The sequence below is a fragment of the Brassica rapa genome, chromosome A03 (genome assembly GCF_000309985.2).
Source record: "Brassica rapa cultivar Chiifu-401-42 chromosome A03, CAAS_Brap_v3.01, whole genome shotgun sequence".
Taxonomy (NCBI): Eukaryota; Viridiplantae; Streptophyta; class Magnoliopsida; order Brassicales; family Brassicaceae; genus Brassica; species Brassica rapa.
The window spans coordinates 1202428-1223403 of NC_024797.2; the positions used below are offsets into that span (position 1 = coordinate 1202428).

At 35.2% G+C, this 20976-nt stretch overlaps 3 protein-coding genes and 1 long non-coding RNA gene across 7 annotated transcripts; 2 read left to right on the forward strand and 2 right to left on the reverse strand.

Moving 5' to 3' along the window:
- The first annotated feature begins 5579 nt into the window (after window positions 1-5579).
- On the forward strand, window positions 5580-9177 carry LOC103855699 (protein STRUBBELIG-RECEPTOR FAMILY 2). The gene is made up of 16 exons (XM_033288728.1): window positions 5580-5790; window positions 5873-6008; window positions 6078-6149; window positions 6220-6285; window positions 6370-6441; window positions 6519-6587; window positions 6670-6741; window positions 6813-6878; window positions 6967-7032; window positions 7117-7448; window positions 7532-7773; window positions 7850-8115; window positions 8218-8365; window positions 8439-8578; window positions 8643-8799; window positions 8862-9177. Exons 1-16 carry the CDS (start codon window positions 5697-5699, stop codon window positions 9045-9047), a joined length of 2184 nt encoding a protein of 727 aa, XP_033144619.1. The 5' UTR covers window positions 5580-5696; the 3' UTR covers window positions 9048-9177.
- LOC117132988 lies at window positions 8835-11454 on the reverse strand. Of its 2 annotated transcripts, XR_004456786.1 has the most exons (6): window positions 11352-11454; window positions 10242-11235; window positions 10076-10140; window positions 9645-9853; window positions 9189-9547; window positions 8835-9077 (listed from the first exon to the last, which is right to left on the reverse strand). It is a non-coding gene; the product is annotated as an uncharacterized LOC117132988 (long non-coding RNA). The 2 variants fall into 2 exon arrangements; XR_004456787.1 differs by lacking the exon at window positions 11352-11454 and having other exon boundaries at window positions 10238-10318.
- Window positions 11447-17234, forward strand: LOC103855703 (transcription factor TGA10). 3 transcript variants are annotated; one of them, XM_009132717.2, is made up of 11 exons: window positions 11447-11564; window positions 11665-11780; window positions 12122-12213; window positions 12400-12516; window positions 12636-12701; window positions 12802-12861; window positions 12964-13041; window positions 13125-13206; window positions 13301-13575; window positions 14596-14850; window positions 16509-17234. In XM_009132717.2, the coding sequence occupies exons 1-11, from the start codon at window positions 11491-11493 to the stop codon at window positions 16659-16661; spliced, it is 1368 nt and encodes a 455-aa protein (XP_009130965.2). In that variant the 5' UTR covers window positions 11447-11490; the 3' UTR covers window positions 16662-17234. The 3 variants fall into 3 exon arrangements, with proteins under 3 accessions (XP_009130965.2, XP_009130967.2, XP_033144620.1); XM_009132719.2 differs by having other exon boundaries at window positions 13304-13575; XM_033288729.1 differs by having other exon boundaries at window positions 12964-13029.
- Window positions 17235-17577: 343 nt separating this feature from the next.
- On the reverse strand, window positions 17578-20930 carry LOC103855705 (FT-interacting protein 1). Its single transcript, XM_009132720.3, has 2 exons — window positions 20705-20930; window positions 17578-20213 (listed from the first exon to the last, which is right to left on the reverse strand). Exon 2 carries the CDS (start codon window positions 20180-20182, stop codon window positions 17801-17803), a length of 2382 nt encoding a protein of 793 aa, XP_009130968.1. The 5' UTR covers window positions 20183-20213; window positions 20705-20930; the 3' UTR covers window positions 17578-17800.
- Between the last annotated feature and the right edge of the window lie 46 nt (window positions 20931-20976).

Consider the following 20976-nt stretch of genomic DNA (forward strand, 5'->3'; position numbering starts at 1 on the left):
GAAAAGTTAAAAATAAGACGGGGCACGGGACCACGTACCATTGGCTTTGTGCCCGCACCTGGAAGTGGTTGATAAGTGGTCCATCCATTTCATGCTCATTCAAATGAGCTATATATGGTCATTTTTGATGGTTTAGATTAAGCTAGATAATATCGCAAGAACGTAATTTTTTTTCTGGTAAAATCGCAAGAACGTAACTATATCAAGCTGATAAATCATATGAAAATATTCAAAAAAATTAAAAAAAAATAATAAATCTTGTGAACATCTAATTAAAGGACGACTTTTGATCCCAAAGAAAAAAACATTTATCTAAAGGATAAAAAAATGTTTTCCAGAACTTGACAACAAAGTTACATTCGTTGTAACTTGTAACTATATTGTTTTTATTAAAAAAAAAACTATATTGTTTTTATTGGAACTAGGTAAGGAACCCGTGCGATATCGCACGGGAACTCATTTTATAAAAATAAATTTTTGCTACATTTTATATAGTTGCAATTGGAAAAAATATATGTGTTTCAAATATCTTACATAAATGCTATATTATGATAATATTAAAATATATATGTTTTATTTATAGATTAGCTGTAATAAAATTACAAATATGTATAAATTTCAAATAAGATATATGTCTAATCATTAATTAAATTTATAGCCTCATTTACAAAGCTAAGAGATCTTCTTTGATAATAATTTGTTTGAAACCATATAAAAATGTATGTACGGTAAAAAAATGATTACATGGTACAGTTACAATGTTTAGAATTAGGAAAAACATAGTTATAGTTAGGAATGAATATTTATTTATAAATGAAAAAGATAAGTCATATTCTAAAACGAGAGTTGTGTTAGTTCGGTAGTATAAATTACAGTTTCATTAAAAAAAATTGAAAGTTGGTTGATTAAGTAGTAGAAGCTATTTTTAGATTTCTTAAAAAATATAGGATATAAAAAATTATCGTATATAAAATTGAATAATTAAGAAAAAATAAATACATCCACAGACTATTTTTCAAAAAAAATGAAAAGATATATCTTTAGATATTTATTTAGACTATTTAAAAGTACAATAAATAGCATAACCAGCTAATAAAATAAACATCCATTGAAACATATACAAATTTAAAGATGAAAATATACATTTTTAAATATATATTTTTAATTCTGGTATTATTAGTAATTATATTATTATTTTGGGGTTGATAATGATTAGATCACACATGAAATCACCTTTTTAAAAACGTATTTGACAAATAAAATATTCTTGTTTCATGTTTATATATGTTTCTTTAAAATCTCGATGATCGTTTAAAAAATTGATCTTTTTTTTATATCTACTGTTTATTTGTTTCTTATTGTTATTTGCTAATACCTACAACTTCTATATAGAGAATTGAGGATTACAATGGTTAACAACTAAAAACTGCAATAGTTAACCAATAGTTATAATGATTACCACCAAAGGTGCAATGGTTCTTTATTAAAGTCTTACCAAAAATATTTGTTACCAATAGTTGGAAGGATTAGCATTAAAAGTTGCAATGGTCACTGCTAAAATCAACCAATACCAATAATTGCAATAGTTTATCATAGTTGCAATGGGCCATCACCAAAAACATATAGTATTATGACAATAATTTAATTATGCAGAAAACTAAATTACCTGAATACTTTAAGACAAATTTAAAGATTCTTTGAATGTACATAAAATATGTGTGAAATAAATGAAAAGGCAAATCCTTATAAACTTATATAACTTTTAGGATAAAAAGACACATCTTTAAACATGTTAATGACCTCTTAGATAACAGTACAATGTTTATGATGAAACAATACATTCTTTCACATTTTATTTTTATTTCTATTACTAAACCTAAATATATTTCATATTTTGACAAGGTAAAATCACAGAAATTAGTTCTTCAGAATGAAAAGATTTAGAAAAACACCTAATCATAACCAACAATTTTTTACATATTATAATACAAAATTTTATAAATGTATCAAAAAATTATTCAACTTATTCTGGACCTAAAAATATATTCAATCATGTTTTGAACCTTAAAAATATTTACATTATTTATTTCCAATTTTTTTGTATCAAATATTTCATAATTAATATATATTTATTTATTTCCATTTGTATCAATTGCTAATGCACACATATTGAAATTTGTATGTGTGTTTTAATTTATTATCGTTAACTACTTTTATTAAAAAAAATATTTTACACTTTGTATAATTTATAATTTTGTATAATATATCTTATTTTTGTTTTCAAAGGAGTATATGTGTCACAAAAGATAGAAAAACATATCCTTAAGCTTTCCATAGAATATAAAAACTTATAATATAAGTGAAATTGAGAAAATAAAACAAAAACATATCAGTAAGAAGTATTTTAAATGAAAAAGACACATAGAAACATATCAATGTCCATAACTCTTTATATAGAGGATTAAAGGTTGCAATGGCTGGTTAACACCAAAAGTTGCGATGATTTATCACCAAAAGGCTACTAATACCAACAATTGCATTAGTTCATCACTAAATTATATCTACCAACAGTTACAATATTTCATTTAAGAAGTTGTAACTGTTCCACTAAACACTTGCAATGATTCACTCAAATCGCTAATTATCTTCTCTAATTTACGTGTAATATTGATGTACTAAATAAATAGCACATACAACAGGCCGATGCATAAAATAAAAATGTTTTAACCATACAATTATTAAGATGAAAATACACATTTTAATTGACAATTTCTTTTAAACTCATGCACTTCTTAAGATAAAAAAAAAACACATTTTAATCATTATTTTGCCAGTCTGGGCTTGAGTTTCGGTCAAAGTTATTTACATGATAGATCGTAACAGATGATCGGTTCACCCATTTACATTAATCGGAAGGTATTCTAAATTCGGATCACGCAGTTTGGTAGCAAGTCCGCTCTATAACACTAAGTTTGTTCTTTCCGTACCGATCGTTAAGATATATCAAAAAAAAAAACATGCAATTCTTAGGAAGATAGACATGTTGTAAGATGATAATATTTATGCATATATAAAAACATAAAACATTTTTCTTACCGCTTGAATACCAAATTTTTTTTAATTATGAACATACACATATTAGACAAGAAATAACACCTAAAAAGTTACACAATTTATAGGATAGTTAAATATATATTTAGACATTTTAAAACCTATTCATTTTAAGGATTAAAAGATACATCATTAAATTCTCTTGAAAATATCATTTTTCTGATGAAATACACATTTTAAATAGTTTATCGGTACTTTCTAGTAACCAAACTTAAGCATTGCACTGGTCACATTGCAATAATTTATTAATAGTTTCATTTTTAAATGGACGTTTTTTTCTGATAATATAATGAATTATATACTTTACATTAAAAAGTGTTTGGTATATTACGCATGAACTCTAAACCATATTATTTGGTCTAAGTTTCATTATCAAATATGCATAAACAAATATAGAATCATACTTACTTTTTTTTAGTTATTTATCGATTAAGTAGTTATCCTTATATGCTACTAAATGATGTTGTCAGGTATCTATCTGATATACCACAATAGAAAAAAGTCGTTCTTATAAAAAACTATATTTAAAGTGTCATTTCCAGTTTAATCAATATAGAGTAAATATTAAAAAAAAATATAAGACACGCAAAATAACCTTCTTTGTTGAAGAATATAATGGAATAATGGATCTTTGATGATGCAGAAATGTATTAGACACTTTTGGTATTTTTGAAGGCAAATCTATTCTACTGAAAATTAAATGTGAATTATTAAAATTTTGATTTACGTTTACCGAACGTTTGCTCATTAGATAAATGGAAAATACAAGATATACTGATTCAAGAAATAAAAAACTTGTGATGACAAAAAAAAAAACTTGTTTGACGACTCCCCAACAAGTACGATCATAAGGCGATCTTACAAAAAGTAACCGTTTATTCTTCGGTGGCTGTGTCCGCCAGATCTCTTTATTCAATTGCTTCACATTTCTTTCCACATCATGACTAGCATGCAAATGGCCAAGACGATGTTGCTCTGGGAGACTTGGGGATTGTATTCCTCTGGCTTTTCCAATTGCGGCAAAAATGGTGAATTTCATTTGATCTTGCCATTGATAAATTTGTGGCGACCTCCATATTGGCGTTTGATGTTGGTTTCCGTTTTCGATAAGATTTTTCTCTCCTCATGGGAGAGCATTTTTCCGGCACAAAATCTCCAATTCCAGTGGTTTATTGAAGGTGTTTGTCCGCCAAATTTCAAGTTTGACGGTTTACGTCCGGCGGTTTGACGTTCTGTTTCGATTTCAATCGAACAGATTATAACACCGGCATGGCCACCACCGTTGAAGATGGTGTTGTTTTATGAACCATTCACTGGGCTTTTGTACTCACCAGCAACCAACCCTAGTAGTTTAGCTAAGCTATTTGGGTTGCTTACGTATGGGTGTATTGGATGGACGGTTCGTCCTAAGTTCGCAAGGTCTAAGGAAGAATTGTCTACGGCTTCTCGGCTTTGGCTTGAGTTCTTACGGCTCTTTAGCAATAACAAGATGCGATTGTGGAATATTAGTGATACATTGGCAGATTTGTGTTGGCAAATCATATTGATAGTCCCGTTTTTCTTTCACGCACTAAAAAAGGCGCAATATGAATGACAGTGTTATTCAAGAGTTTTGAATTCGGGATGATGATGACTGCTTCTATGCCTATTAGTATGCTTTGGTCGGAATCACGTCGAGCATGGCAAGATAGATGGTGTTCGAGACAAATCAAGATCAATTCAAAGGTTCTTTTATCATCAAATACGTTGATACGGCGGACTAATTAATATCAACATTGAACAAGAAATAAAATTCTTATAAAGCACACAACTTTTCAACATTGTTTGGGTTTGCTATTATTAATTGTTTTTTTATTCATCATTTTATTTGATTTGTGAAAATTATGCTTTGAAAAGGCATAGACATTAGATTATTTATAGATTTTCAAAAATTTGTTTGAAGAGTCACGTCTTTTGAATTAAAAGGTTGTGTCTTTTTGTAATAATACTTATATGAAGAGTCACAACTTTTCAATATAAATGATCACATTTTTTCAATATAAATAGTTACTTTTAAATAAAAAGACACAATTTTTAATTGTTGAAAAAACACAACCTTTCAACATAAATGGTATTCACAACCTTTGGAATTAATTGGGATTGCTATTATTAGTAGATATATTACATTCTTTAGTTAAAAAAAGTTAACTAAAGGATCGCTTATCTCGCATTAGCTGAAAAATACGGCCACCACGTGGCATAGTTATATTGTTTTTGTTGGAATAAATTACATTCTTTAGTAAAAAAATTTAACTACAGGATCGCTTATGAAAATTATCTCACATTAGCTGAAAAATACGGCCACCACGTGGCATAGCGAGGCCCGTATACGGTATGACTAGTTGACTTGTTGACTCCAACGTCCATAACCGCTTTTGCTGACGTGGAATCTTCGCGCGTTTACGCTTCCGCTCTGTTTTGATCTTTCTCTCCTCCGAAACTTTCCCGGAAAGCGAGAGAAACTGCGAGAAAATCAGAAAACACTATCAGTGCTCTGCAGCATCCCTACTCATACACTCTCTCTATCGTCTCTTACCTTCCTAGAGATGACAACCAAACAGCAATCGCGATACCTCGCTGCAGTTATCTTCACGGTGATGCTGTTTACGCTAGCTGAGACCTATACTAATCCACTCGAAGGTAATTATCCAGATTCTCACCTGATTCTTGGGGTTTAAATCGCGTTGCTTAGATCCTTTGACATTACTTGTTTCTTCGTTAGTTTCGGCTCTTGAAGATCTCCACAAGTCTTTAAACAATCCACAGCAGCTGAGAGGATGGAGATTCGAGGGAGGTGGAGATCCATGCGGAGAACTCTGGATTGGAGTTTACTGTTCTGGATCGTCTATAGTAGCTCTGTAATTTCTCTCCCCCACAGTATTATCATAGTTTCGAACAAAAACAATCTGATTCGTATGATCTCGCAGGCAGCTACGAGGGCTAAGTCTTTTGGGAAGTCTTGGAAACAACCTTCACCGTCTCCACAGTTTAAAGAATATGTAAAGCAAAGTTTCCTCTTCTTCATGCTAACTCCATCATGAGACTGAATCACTTTTCTTTGTGTGATAGGGATGTTAGCTTCAATAACCTCCAAGGTGACATTCCATTTGGCTTGCCTCCAAACGCTACCCACTTGTAAGCTTTGTTCATTCATCTTTTAAAGCTTACACCAGCAGAGTGCAGTTCAGGAGATTTTCTCCTTTGTTTGTTTGATTACAGAAACATGGCTTACAACAATCTGACTCAGAGTCTCCTCTTCTCTTTACCTCTCATGACATCTCTTCTCTCCCTGTAAGTGTCTTATTCCAAATGGTACATTGCATCCCTTTTTGCTGATCTGTGAAGTAATGACTTGATCTGTCTTCTAGGAACCTGAGCCATAATTCATTATCTGGACCTCTAGCAAATGTGTTTTCCGGGTTACAGATCAAAGAAATGTGAGCCTTCAGTTAGCCTTTCATCGTGATATGTAGATGCAAGATGCTCCATTCATTCTTCAAATTATCTTGACTTTGCCAGGGATCTCTCATTCAACAACTTGACGGGAGATCTACCGAGCTCTTTTGGAACTCTAATGAATCTGAACTCACTGTAAGTTATCTACGATCTTTATCTGAAACCAACTCTGTGCACGTAGGTGTAACCTAATAACAAAACTACAGGTACCTCCAGCACAACAGGTTTACAGGATCAATCATCTACCTCGCGGATCTACCTTTAACTGACCTGTAGTTAACTCTCTTTCTGCTTTGATTTTGCATTTCATTGAGCATCCTTTATTTTGATGAGCTCAAAACCCTTCGTTATTGTCTTCAGGAATATAGAAGATAACCAGTTCAGTGGTATTTTCCCTAGTAGTTTTCAGTCCATTCCTCATCTGTGGTGAGTTACTACTCTCCCCTCTTCTCAAAAAATTGGCTCGAGACACCTAAGACTCTGGATAATCAATGGTTTTTTGCTGAGCAGGATTTGGGGAAACAAGTTTCATGTAGAGGCCAACTATAAACCGTGGAAGTTCCCTCTGGACGTCATACCGATGATTCAGAATGCCCGTGGCTATCCAACTACTCAGTCAAGTGCCATCATGGACTTTCCCAGACCTCAGAAGGTCAGAAAGAAGAAGAAGGGCTTAGGAGCAGTGAGTATTGTTTTGCTGGTTGGCGGATTGGCTTTGCTTGGAACTTTCTTTGCAGTTTTTGCAGTTCGAATGAGTCATCATCGACGTTCACCGAACCTTGCTGCTAGTCAAAGAAGCAGCAATAGCACAACATACTCTCTTCCAGTCAGTACAAACCGAGGTGATCTATACCTTTCTCTCCCCTCATTATCAGTTATCACCATAGCCATTCTGATTCCTCAGGACTGATTTTTTTAACTTCAGATTTAACAGAATTTTCTATTGCACCGCCAGTTCCTCAGCTGAGACATATACCTCCTCCACCTGTCAGAACCGATAAAACAGCAAGACGAAACAGCTTCTCTGCTACATGCCAATACCCAGCATATGGAAAGCTTTTCTCAGCTGCAGAGCTTGAATTGGCAACTAACAGTTTCAGTGATGAAAACCTACTCGAAGAGGGTCCCCTTGGTTCTGTTTACAGAGCAAAATTGCCTGATGGTGAAGTATAACTTCTCTTCTCTCTCTCTTCAAAAATGGGAAACTTCCAATGTCACTCACTGGTGCTTTTCTTTAAAACAGTTGGCCGCTGTGAGAAACATCCCAATGTCTTCGCTGTCTTTACATGAAGAGGAAAAATTTACTGAACTTCTCCAAACAGCCTCCAAACTAAGACACCCAAACATTGTGACACTTCTCGGTTTCTGCATTGATAATGGGAAGCATCTTCTTGTGTATGAGTATGCCGGGAATTTGTCGCTGTACAATGCTATGCATGATGATGTATACAAGCCACTTTCTTGGGGCTTCCGTCTCCACATTGCTATCGGAGTTGCCCGAGCTCTGGAGTAAGTAATCTTATCTTCTCAAACATAAATAATAGCTTATTCCCAATCCTCGCAGATTTATTTTGGCACATCACTCACTATCTGGTGAATCAAAATGTTCAGCTATTTGCACTCCTCGTTTAGCCCTCCTATTGCCCATAGCGACCTGAAAGCAACAAACATCTTACTAGACGAAGAACTCACGCCTAGGATTGCTGACTGTGGGCTTGCTAGTTTAAGGCCACTCACAAGCAACAGTGTCAAGCTTCGGGTAAGTGAAGAACGTTACATTCTATCTCGCTTTGTTCTTCGACTGGTAACTAATGAGTTGAGATCTGAAGCAGGCTTCAGAGATAGCGATTCAAAACACTGGCTACATAGCACCGGAACATGGACAACCAGGAAGCAGTGGCACAAAGAGCGACACTTATGCACTGGGTGTGCTACTCTTGGAGCTGTTAACAGGAAGGAAAGCATTTGACAGGTACACACAAGCCTTTCACATACTTTCCGGATGCAATAGACAAGCTAAAGAAAAATATTTACAGCTCACGCCCCCAAGGAGAACAGCTACTGGTGAAATGGGCATCAACCAGACTTCATGACAAGCGAAGCATAGAACAGATGATTGATCAAGGCATAGCCGGCACATTCTCCTTAAGAGTCGCCTCACACTACGCATTCATTATCTCTCTATGCACTCAGGTAACTGTCAGTAGATTCATCACTTGCAAATACAATAGCTAAATCATTCTTCCAACAAGCAGGCAGAGGAGTTTAGACCAGAGGTTTCAGAAATAGTGGAAGCACTCACTGGATTGATACAGAAACAGAACAAGGAAGCAGCAAGCAGTGTAGCAGACAAGACAGAGGTGGACCCTTTTAGTAAATCTTTCTACTCAACACGCACACGTTTCCCCTCCTCGCCTACCCTCACCCACCTCTCCAACTGACCATTTTCCTTTGCATACACATTTTCTGTACTGTCAAAAAGAATAGATCTTAGCATAAGTGATGATGATTAAAAACTAGTCTTTGTTTCTCAGTAAATCAAAGAAAAAAAAGAGTTATCTGATAGACTAACATGAGCTTACCGGTTTTGGCCATATTGAAGAGAGTGAATTGATCTGATCTTTCACGCTCTCTCTTAACTTCGCTTCAACGGTGCTTCTTCTCCTCCAGTTCCGAAACAAGCCTATCTATATGGAACAGACTGCGATACAATGCCAGAGATGATTTAACTTGAAATACCTTTTGGAGTTGAGAATTCAGATCCCGAGATATCCTGTTTGTTAGCAATGAGATGGCCATGTAGATATCAACCACCACTGGCTCGATGATTCAGGAGAATACTGCTGAAGAACTAAGGGGAAACTGGTTGCACATGGCGTTGCAAGGACAGAGTATCTTCGTGTCTCAGTTCTATCAAACGCTGGTTCAAAAATGCCTTAACCTGACACAAGAGAAACCACAACACATGTTTAAACGCGGTCAACAAGCATCCCCAGGATTACTCTGAGCATTAAATAGTCAGGGATAAGAGTAAGTACCCCATACAAATCATCAAGGATCTTGTTCCTATATTCTGTTTCCTCTCTTCTCCACTCCCTAAGACTAGAGTTGTGAAATCTCTCAACTGTGTCTGATTCTCCTGGCCTGATTCTAGCAAAGCTGAAGCAGTTATTTCTTCTACCACAGGTGCTTCAACACTGACATCCCAAGAAATCTCAGATCTTTTTGGTCTCCAAGTAACTAATCACTGGAAGTAAAAGAAGGTCATTTGGATGAGAAAACGACTAGTATGCTTGCTAAATCACTAATCAGCATCAGATACAGCCAAAACTCCACGCAGGTTTTCACAAAGATGCAAATCATAAATCTTTGGCCTTTTCAAAAACAAAGACTAACACTTTAAGTTTAAGACAGAAAATTCTTTGACCAAAAAAAAAGACAGAAAATTCAATTTTCAGACAAAAGTTACCTTCAATGTCTTTAAGCAAAGATGAGAATCGATGCCACCTTCTTCCTCCAATCCACCAAACCATTCTTCGAATCCAAACAAAAAAAAACAAAATTGAATTCAAATTAAGACTACAATCTTGAAAACAGATTCGAATTCAGACGTAGAACACGCGAAACATACTAACATTCCGTGTGCTCGTAATTGAGATTCTGCATTTCCGACTAGACGAGAGAAGGTGATGTCATGTCGATGGGGAAGATTTCGAACATCGTCGACGAGAGAAGGTGATGTCATCGAATATACTGAATCCGGTTTGCGAGCTAACCGCACCAATTTACTCCGGTTCGTGGCTGATTTAATTTATTTGTGGATTTTAACGGATTTGTTGGTTTACTGATCCACTCATTTTTTATTTTTTTTAAGTTTAATGTTTATAGTGTTCCAAAAAAAAAAAGTTTAATGTTTATAAACATTATGTTTTATGCATCATGAAATATTATTTAAAAAAATTATATAAACATTTATATATCTAATGATCGAAAAGGATTCACTTTTAAAACATTGTTCTTTGGTTGGTTAGATCTCTTTATCAAACCAGTAATTTTATAGTAAAACCAAACTTAGACCATATATATCCATCAAACAAACTTCAATGGAACAGTTGGTGTATAATATCAAACAAAAAAGAATTTAATCAGTTTTCAGATTTCAGTGGTTTATCAATTCCAAACCCGTTAACTGATCATTAATTATTAGTTGTATTATTTTTCAAATAATATGATATATGATGGAATTGAAAACTATTTTAAGTATTCTTGAAAGAAATACAGATCTAATATCTGAAGAATATAGTTGAACAATATGAGAATAAAATAATAATTTAGAAATCAAACAAAAACTATTTATACAAGTTTGTTAGCAGCAATTTTTCTAGAGGGAGAAAGAGATGGAAAAAGACATGTTCTTGACCGCTTTATCAGAATATTTTTCTTGGGTTTACACAGGAAAAAAACAAAGTCGTCTTCTAATATTTTAAGGAAGACGAAACTTTACAAACTATAATAATAAGAAAATAAATATCATTTTGCCTTCTTCTCTACAAACTCCATTTTCTCCAATATCCTCAAGTTTGAACCCTCTCCACTTCAATATAGCCGACCTCCTCTCTCTCTCTCTTTCTGAAAATACCAAAAGTAGCTTTAAATGCTCCGTTACATAATCTCTATCTCTTTTCAAGAATATAGAGAAAGAAAAATAATAGTTATATAGAAGAACAGCTATAAGAACATATCACCTAGTGATCGAAGCCACCGTCATCATAAGCTTGCTGCCTCAGGTGAAGACCAACATAAGAGATCTATCATCATCTTTCTGCTGTTACTATCACACTCGTTCAAACAGCATCCACAGACTTCAACCACCACCATCATCAAATGCAAGGTCATCACCAGAATCATCACCAACAGTTATCATCAGCCTCGGCCACGTCTTCCAATGGAAACTTCATGTAATTTAAGTGTCTTTTAGACCTAAAGTCATAAACCTTTTGAATTGATGATCCCAAGTTAATTAAGAGCTTTGCTTTGTGTGTGTGTGAATATGTTCAGGAACAAAGATGGATATGATCTTGGAGAGATAGACCCATCACTCTTCCTCTATCTTGATGGACAAGGACATCATGATCCTCCATCAACTGCTCCTTTACCTCATCATCACACGAACCGTATGCTATTTCTCTCTCTCTCTCCCATTTCCTTTTTGGGAATAGGGGTTTGGTTTTTGTTTTAGCAGATTAGGAAGATTCCCTTGTTGAGAGAGAGAGAGAGAGTCACAGCAAAAACATCTCAAACAGATTTCAATCTTTCTTCTGCCATCAGTACTCTACTTTCAGCTTTGACCAAATCCTCTCTTTTCGGACCATATCTCTATATACTTCAGACTCTTCTTTAAACCCTTTCTCTCTCTCCATTTCACTCTTATTAGAACTAGTCCATTCACATATTTATATACGTAACATGACCATTTCACATACATCACATGACTTATCTATGCATCTTATGGCAGAGAATTTGGCGATGAGACCTCCAACATCAACGCTCAACATCTTTCCATCTCAACCTATGCACATAGAGCCACCTCCTTCTTCAACACCCAATGTAATAAATATTACTATATATTTCTGTATATGCCAATTTTAGTTGGTTTTTGTTTCTACTTTAATATAATGTCAGCGCAACTACTAGCTATATCCTATAATATCAAGTCAGACCAATTATTATACGTTTCTCATTTTTCTAATGAGTACTGATTTTGATTATTTTGTTTATAATGTGTTTGGTAAGACCGATAATACAAGATTGGCTGCACCTAGTAGTTCAACTCGACCATCTTCTGAGCCGTCCATGGACTTGGCCAATCATTCTCAGTTTCAACTTCCTCAGCCTTCTAAATCAATTAAGGTCTCTATCTTTTTTTTTATAAAGTTATAGTTGCCTTGTTGATATATAAATGGAATTTAATCTTAGACTTGTTCAAGTCATTTTATAAGTTAATGAGTCATTTTGAAATGTTATGGCAGAAAGAAGGGAACCGCAAGGGTCCTGCCTCATCGGACTACGACATACCAAAATCATCAGACCCTAAGGTGAGTGTTGTCATATATGAACAAGATCAAAACATTTTTTTTACATTTTTGTTTTTGATAGTTTCTTCTCGTCATGTTTATTAATTTAAAATTTCAACAGACATTGAGAAGACTAGCACAGAACAGAGAAGCAGCAAGGAAAAGCAGATTACGAAAAAAAGTCAGCATATATACACTCCATGAGAATACGTTATGCAAAAAAAAAAACTTTATTATAAAAGAATGATATACTAACGTTGTGTATGTTGGTAAATTATGACAGGCTTATGTTCAGCAACTTGAGTCATGTAGGATCAAGCTAAGCCAACTAGAACAAGAGATTCAACGGGCCAGATCCCAAGTAAACAGTCTTACATGTCTTTAAAGTTATCTATTTCACCAAGAGTCTATAATTTACTATTTTGATTTCTGATGTTTAATTAGGGCGTATTTTTCGGAGGGTCTCTTATAGGAGGAGATCAACAGCAAGGCGGACTACCCACTGGTCCCGGCAACACCAGCTCTGGTACGTAACAGTTTCATGCATGTATATGACTGAATTAAAAACCATAGATTTCGTGAACAGAAAATGAGAATAATTGAGTAAGTGCAACGTGAAGCAGAAGCAGCGGTGTTTGATATGGAATACACGAGGTGGCTAGAGGAGCAGCAGAGGCTGTTAACCGAACTAAGGATGGCTACACAAGAGCACTTGGCCGAGAACGAGCTTAGGATGTTTGTAGACAATTGTTTAGCTCACTATGACCATTTGATTAACCTCAAGGCCATGGTCGCTAAGACCGATGTGTTCCACCTTATCTCTGGCGCTTGGAAAACTCCAGCCGAACGTTGCTTCTTGTGGATGGGAGGTTTCCGCCCATCTGAGATCATTAAGGTAAATCTCGTCTTTGTTTACACAAAATCAATTATATTTTATATATGTCAGTATGTTTTCTTATACATTTTATTATTTCCTTCTACTTGTGTGGTACACCCCCACACAACTTAAGATAATCATAAATTTAGCTATCGTTTAGTAGGATGTGTCTAAATTAGTCATGATGTAAACTAATCAATGTGGATCATTAGATAATCCTAGATTTTTGATTTTTACTGGCTATATTAAATCATATCTTATACACTAGATTAATCCACATTCCAGAATTCAGTCATTGAACATAATCAAATAATGTGGATACTTGTTGCAGAAATATATTATTATGACTAAAATAGTGACATTTATTATTTTTAAAGACATGTTGAAAGGATTTAGTACTTAATATAAATTTTTGATTTTCTCCGGTTTATTTTTACAAGTTTTGGTCTTTGTTTTCAAGACGGTAAGTTATAGTAATAATAGATAAGACAGAAAAGACACAAGAGTATAGTGATTTTGTAGGACGAGGTATATATAACATTGCATGTTTAAAGCCAACATATATGTTTATACAGTATACATGTCCTTATATTAAGAAAAATAGTAAGGGTTACAAAAAAAATATTTATAGAAAATAAAAAGAAGAGAAGAATGCGTGCAGTTGTGTGATTGCGAAGTATTTCTAGAAAAGGTTAGGTTTTGGCATAATGTAAAAAGAAAGTGCCTGTCTGTTTTTTCGATATATGGACCATATAATAGAGAGATATAACGAAAAAGCACCATGAAATTTAACAGAGCCAACAATTACAAAAAAAAAAGCAATGCTTTAATCTTTATGTCCTTTTTAGTGAAAACAGAATACAAATAAGAGATTTTGGGTGTAGGTAGTAACTTTTGCATGTACACGAAACATTTAATGCATTCAACGTTTTTATGCGTGCATCATCTATTACGACCGTACGTTCTCATATTTTTCTCCTAACCTTGTAAATATATATTATATTTATGTGTGGTTTAATTAATGTAAAACGCTTGCAGGTGATTGTGAATCAGATAGAACAATTGACAGAGCAACAAATAGTTGGGATTTGTGGGCTGCAACAGTCCACACACGAGGCAGAAGAGGCACTCTCACAAGGTCTTGAGGCATTGAATCAGTCGCTTTCCGATAGTATTGTATCCGACTCTCTTTCGCCTGCCTCTGCACAATTTCCTCCTCATCTATCCAATTTTATGTCACACATGTCCTTAGCTCTCAACAAACTCTCTGCTCTAGAGGGCTTCGTTCTTCAGGTACCCTCTAATCCATTTCTTCTTATTTAAAACTGAAGTTTACACGAAACTATATACGTATACCAATCTTTATATATCAAATATATATAGAGATGATATTCAAGTGGTCCCTGAGGGGCGAGGGCTGTGGTCCTAATCAGACTAGGATTACATATTTCGATTATTGAACTACTCCTTATTAAACACTATCATATATTCATATATATTTGGTTGTTATAACACGCTATCTACAACTATATGGATATTTATATGTTTGTGTTCAACTCATATATATTATATATGCGTACCGTCGTCGGTCTTTATTGGTTAGAGAGGATATTCGTAATTATAGTGGTTGATTTTTGTTTGGAAGAATATTACTATAGGAGAACATTCAAACTAATTTGCAAACTTATTAACTATATATATATCTTTATGTGTGTTTATGAGAAATGAAATGTATTTGGCATCTTGATTCCGACATTATGTAGGTAGGTGTCTAACCAACACTTGTCTTGTATCAACTTGGTCGGGTTGCTTTACTTAGCAGATCAAGTTTATTTAATTTAATATTAATTCCCTTAATTGTTTACTAGTTTAGAACATGCAAGTTTATGAAAACAAATTATAGATATGCTTGTATAAGCTATAAAAGTGACAGCCCATATACATATATAATGTTCTACATGCAACTGGACAATTAGTATAATACTGTATAACATCCATGGATATACAAATTGTCATCTTTCATTTAATAATATCTTATTATTTTTTATGTGTTCATTCGTGTTTAGCTACACGCTTAAAAAATTTCATCTCCAAATGTTTAAAAAGAAAAAAGAAAAAGGTCCAATTCCTAATGAGGTTGTAAATATGGAGTTAGATTACTGAAATAGGATAAGTGATACAAACTTCTAAAAACGGACGTGACAACTGCCACCATGAATGTATGTATTTTTAATATATTTTTTTAGCACTTAAGAATGTATGTATTTGTATATTCACATATATAGTCCAAAAGCATACACATATATCACATCAAATGGAAACATGGATTGCTTGGAGCCCATATCATTCCATGATGTCATGGACGTAACCGTCCCGAGTATCTCATCCTCCTAAAACACTCGTTTTCGAAAGTTTCCTTTACATTACATTACTGGTACGGTATGCATTTCTAGTTATATCATAGGCTAATTATCTAGTTAATAATCAAAAAGTAATAGTATTATGAAGCATGGCGTGGGGCCGAGATGTGGAATTCACGGTTCCACTTGACAATTCAGTGTCGTGTTTTTTTTTCCGGTTAAAATTCAGTTTCGTGTTTTTATCAATGTAGCACAAGCTTTGATTTTTGTTCGATCAACATGTTGAATAATCGGCATTCATTAGTCGCCATTCAACCATATAATGTTAGGTCATGGAGACTAATCATTTGATTGATGATTCAGTTTCTTCAAAATACAAAATTTTAATTAAGTACTCCATTAATATCTTAATTTTCCAAGTTATGAGATTATAGTCATGGTCCATATTCAATACATTGCCCTTAATTAGTCTTAGTCAATAACATGAAGGCAATTTTTTCCATATTATTTTATCTCGCTGTTACTATTGCTCCATTTTCTATTTCTTTGTATAGTTTTGAGTCTTTTGACTAATACATTAAAAACTCACAGGCGGATAATCTGAGGCACCAAACGATCCATAGGTTGAACCAATTGTTGACGACCCGTCAAGAAGCACGTTGTATTCTAGCCGTTGCGGAGTATTTCCACCGTCTTCAGGCTCTAAGTTCTCTCTGGCTAGCCCGTCCACGCCAAGATGGATGATACCACTGATGAGGAGAAAAACAAGAGAATCGGTTGATTAGTTAGCCAGCTTGACCTCTTTTATGATATTTTCTACAAAACTTAATATATCAGTCCATATAAATATGCTTTTATGATGCAGATGATAATAGAAAAGTATTTCATACCTTTAATTCTTCTTTGAGCATGTGAAAGTCAAGACTTGATCTTCGATTCCAAACACAAGAACATAGACAGTGACTTATTTTTATAAAAATATGAAAAACAAGTGAAAGGTAAGAGGAGAAGTCTGGCAACAACTTTGCGATTGCATGCAAGAATGAGGACAGAGAGACAGAAAGAAAGAGGAATAGTTAGGTCAAAATTAAGCATCGGCGAGTTAGGAAGGTGACAAATGGTGAGTCTTGTAGGAAACAATCAGGGACTTTGGGATCAGTACCGTTTTGCTCTGGGTTCAACGGCCTCTTTCTCATTCATCTTTACTTTTCATGTCTTTGCTGTCAGCTGTTTTTGTCTAAAAAAAACTTTAAACGATGGTGAAACAACGAAACAAGAATTTATTTTACTCCACAAAAACTAGATTGATTCTATTTACACCAACAATCAAATATTATAAACTTTCAAACAAAATTAACTGTTGGACTATTTACACCGTGCATTGTCCTGGTGTGGGCCACTGAGACGAAAGGTGTGTAGTGTTGTGTTGTGTCCCTAACCGCTTCTTTTTTTTTTTATTAAAAAGTTTTGCATTCACGCTCGAAGTAAAGAAACAAGAGACTTGGTTTTATACTAAACTCATAGCAAAACGGTGCTGATCAACAAGCTATAAGTAGGCCTATTTAATTTTGGGTTTAGGCCCAATAAATTTGGGGTGAAAGTCCTACTAAATTTGGTTTTAGACCAAGCTTAACAACACATTGAAGGATAATACCAAAAATATAATAAGTTTTCACATCAAATCTTTTTGATAAGGAGGCAAAAGTCTGAATACAAGTATTGAATACAATGCGAGAAATCCAAAATGCCATGGTAATAAACTAAGCAGTAAATAATAAAGGTCCCAATAATAAATAGAGTAGACACACTCACAAGAACAACAACAACAAAAAACACAAGTTCCAAACAGAGAAGACCTCGAGTCATACAGAAGTTGGCACTATTTAAAGCATCATATCTGCTTTAGAAGGCAACTTCCTAAAGAAGTTACTTGGAGCAGAAGGCATCTTACTCCTAAACTTAGGATGCCTCATCCAATACATCCCAGCCGCAAGAGCCACGATCTTAAAAGGCGTCACATACAACACCATCGCAGCCACAAGACACGTAATCACAAACAAGCAAGTCGCACGCGGATCTCTCCAACTCAACAACGCTTGAAACCTCTCCCCTTGCGTTGCAATATCTCCAACAACCATCTGGATCCTACCCGCAACGCTTCTCAACCTATCATACCTCATCTTCACGACATCTTGCCCCTTTGATGTCGGGAAAGTATCAAACTCCTCATCTAGCTCATCTGCTGTAGCAGCTTCAGCCCAAGAGATCTTTGTGTCCATGTGAGGAGGGTGACGCGGCCTGAACCTGAAACTCCAGAGACCTATCAAGAACATGTAGAGGAAAGCTGTTGGGAGGATCAGCTCTGGATAACAAATCAGTATAAAGAAGAGAACATGGAAGAGTATAGTCGTCAGAGGGTTCTTCCAGTAGCAGACGTCTCCAAGCCATTTGCTCATAGCAATCAAGCTTGAGAACACAGAGACTATCCTGAAGAAGTTAGCTTTGCTTCTCCTCATGCTCCACATGTGTGAATCAACATCAAGCATGTACTCTACTATCTCTTTCCTCAGAGGAGGCTCTGCTCTTGCTAACCGCGCCGCGACAATGCTCATTGCTTGGTATCTAAGACTGTCTAGTTGGTTCACAGTGAAGGGGTGGAGATAATGCATCTTCGGAAGGAGAGGATGGCCATAAAGATACATCATATGAGCCAAAGAAAGACAAGTGAATCTCACAGCTAGTTGTACCTCTCCCATCTTCTTTAACCCTTTTGTTTGCAGCACAAGTAAAGGGTAAGAGTGAGTGTAGATTCTATCTGCCTCTAGGGTTGATAATCTGATCCTTACTTTCCCTATTCTTGCATCAACTTTAGCTCCATTGTTGGACTTCTCACTCCCACCAAGATGACAGTTATCAAACACTCCAAGTGTAATAACAGTACAAGGATCATACACTTCCCACATGTACTGCTCATTCCACTTAGGGCTAAAGCTCTCGATGATGGTTCTTGTCCTAACCCACTTTTGTCCGTACTTGGCGACACAGTAAGGATCTGTCGTCGCTTTACCGTCTTTAGTCTTCATTGGCGAAAGCCCTTGAGCACTCAAGATACCTACTTCAAGGATCCCTATAGGTTTCTTCCATAGTTGCCTTGCCGTGGGTTTCACGTCACTGATGTAAAGTGTTGATTCGTCCATTACATGGTACCCTCCTTCAAGACAAACTCGCAGGTGAATGCGGCTAGAGAATTTGAGCTCGTGTCTCTTGTCTCCTTCCAACGCACCAAACCCAAATTTCTCAAGATTGTACCATTTGGAGTGAACAGCTCTGTGATCTAATCTTTTCTCAAACGCATTCAACGGTGAGATCAGCCTCCCCATGACTTCATCTTTAGCTGAAGAAACCTTGTTCTCAACCGTCAAGAAGAACTGTTCCTCAAACGGCTCAGCAGCTACAAAGACAAGATCTTCATTCCACATAGGGTTCGTTGTCTTGTTAGGACATAGCTTTGTCTTCAGAATCTGGTTCCCAACTTGAACCTTAACAAAAGCTTGAGGCGGTTGGCTCCTATCACTAGGCTCAACATCTTGTGCCTCAATCACATTAACCCGGAGATACCACAGTTTTGGAGATACATAAACCTTAGCTCTGACGCTTTGCACACCTTCTCCTTGAACAGAGGAAGCATCTGAATGCCAAGCATCAGGAAACGCTTCATCAGCTTGCGTCCCAAGCCAAACCGCCACCATAACCTCTCCTCTCTTCTTGGCTTCTCCGCGGCGAGCTTCTAGTCTATACCATTGAGGCGCAAGTGGACTATCAGGTGGAACTCTTGTAGGTATCTCATGCATATCAAACACAACCTTCCCTATATAATCATCTCTCGTAACCATCTCCTTGTCGCGCACGAACACTTCAACGGTAGAGGACTGGATCTTGTCTTTGGAGAAGGCGAAAACCTGGTTCCACTCAGGGTTTGTTCTTTTCTCGAAGTGCTTAGTCTTTCCTTTGTAGTTTCCTATCTTGACTTCCACGTAAGGGTCGCAGTTGCTTGTGACAGGGTTTGGAGGAAGGTCCTTGGCTTTGACCACACGGACGTAGAGATAAAACATTTGTTCGACGAGGTCGTATGTGCTTGCTACTCGCTCGCTGCTTATCCATCCACTTCCTCCACGTTGTCCTCCGTGTGGCCATTTCTCTCCGAGGTCTGGTTTCATGTCTTTGAGCTTGTAATCTTCTTGGCTCTTAGCTCCATCTTTTGCCATGGTTTTAGGTTACCTTGAACCAAATGATTATCTGTCTCCCATAAAAAAAGTGTTTTAGTTTCAGAAAATGATTAGGGAAAACAAGTGGATCTTAAGAAACTAATGTATCTTCTCAGAACTGATTCAAAACCCTAAGTAAGTAGTATTTAGTAATTTTCTTTTAATCTCAAAAAATTAAACTGATAGGATTCTAGACGCACAGTTAGTTCTGTTTCCATGAACTCATTCAAATGTTTGCAGGAAAATACAGAATATACTTAATCATGTAAATTGAAGAATTAGTCCAAAAACATAGTTTAACAATCTAAAAAAATCTTTTAATTTTTTTAAAACAAGTTATTAAAGAAAACGAATGAAAATATAATCTATAGTATAAGAATGAACAAGAAACTGAGCTAGTTTTATTTGACTAGCAGTATTTCAAGAACAAGAAATTATATAAAAGATTTATGAACTACATCCACAATGTATGTATGTATATAAAAAAAGTTATGTAAAGAAGATTAGTATACGAAGTAGCACCTTAACAAAGATGTTGAAGAAGTTGCCAGAAAACTCTCTGTTTGGTTGTACTATGAGAAACGGAACCAAGAATTCAAGATTGTTGCGGAATCAAAATTTGGTTTGATAAAAAAGAATAACAAATCAACAAAGAGAAGGAGTAAATAAGGAACAAAGAGAAACAATTTTATTTGAAAAAGAGGAATCAAATGAAAAAGCAAATTCGATAAAGATTAATCTTTTTCTCTCTCTTTTTTCAGCTTCTTCTTTTATAGGGAAGCTGATTCCTTCTT

Coding starts and splice junctions, on each gene's coding strand:
- LOC103855699 (XM_033288728.1), top strand. CDS start 5,697: ATGACAACCAAACAGCAATCGCGATACCTCGCTGCAGTTATCTTCACG. Junction 6,588..6,669: donor GGGTTACAGATCAAAGAAAT/GTGAGCCTTCAG, acceptor TGACTTTGCCAG/GGATCTCTCATTCAACAACT. Junction 7,033..7,116: donor CAGTCCATTCCTCATCTGTG/GTGAGTTACTAC, acceptor TTTGCTGAGCAG/GATTTGGGGAAACAAGTTTC.
- LOC103855703 (XM_009132717.2), top strand. CDS start 11,491: ATGCAAGGTCATCACCAGAATCATCACCAACAGTTATCATCAGCCTCG. Junction 12,214..12,399: donor CTCCTTCTTCAACACCCAAT/GTAATAAATATT, acceptor GTGTTTGGTAAG/ACCGATAATACAAGATTGGC. Junction 13,576..14,595: donor GCCCATCTGAGATCATTAAG/GTAAATCTCGTC, acceptor AAACGCTTGCAG/GTGATTGTGAATCAGATAGA.
- LOC103855705 (XM_009132720.3), bottom strand. CDS start 20,182: ATGGCAAAAGATGGAGCTAAGAGCCAAGAAGATTACAAGCTCAAAGAC.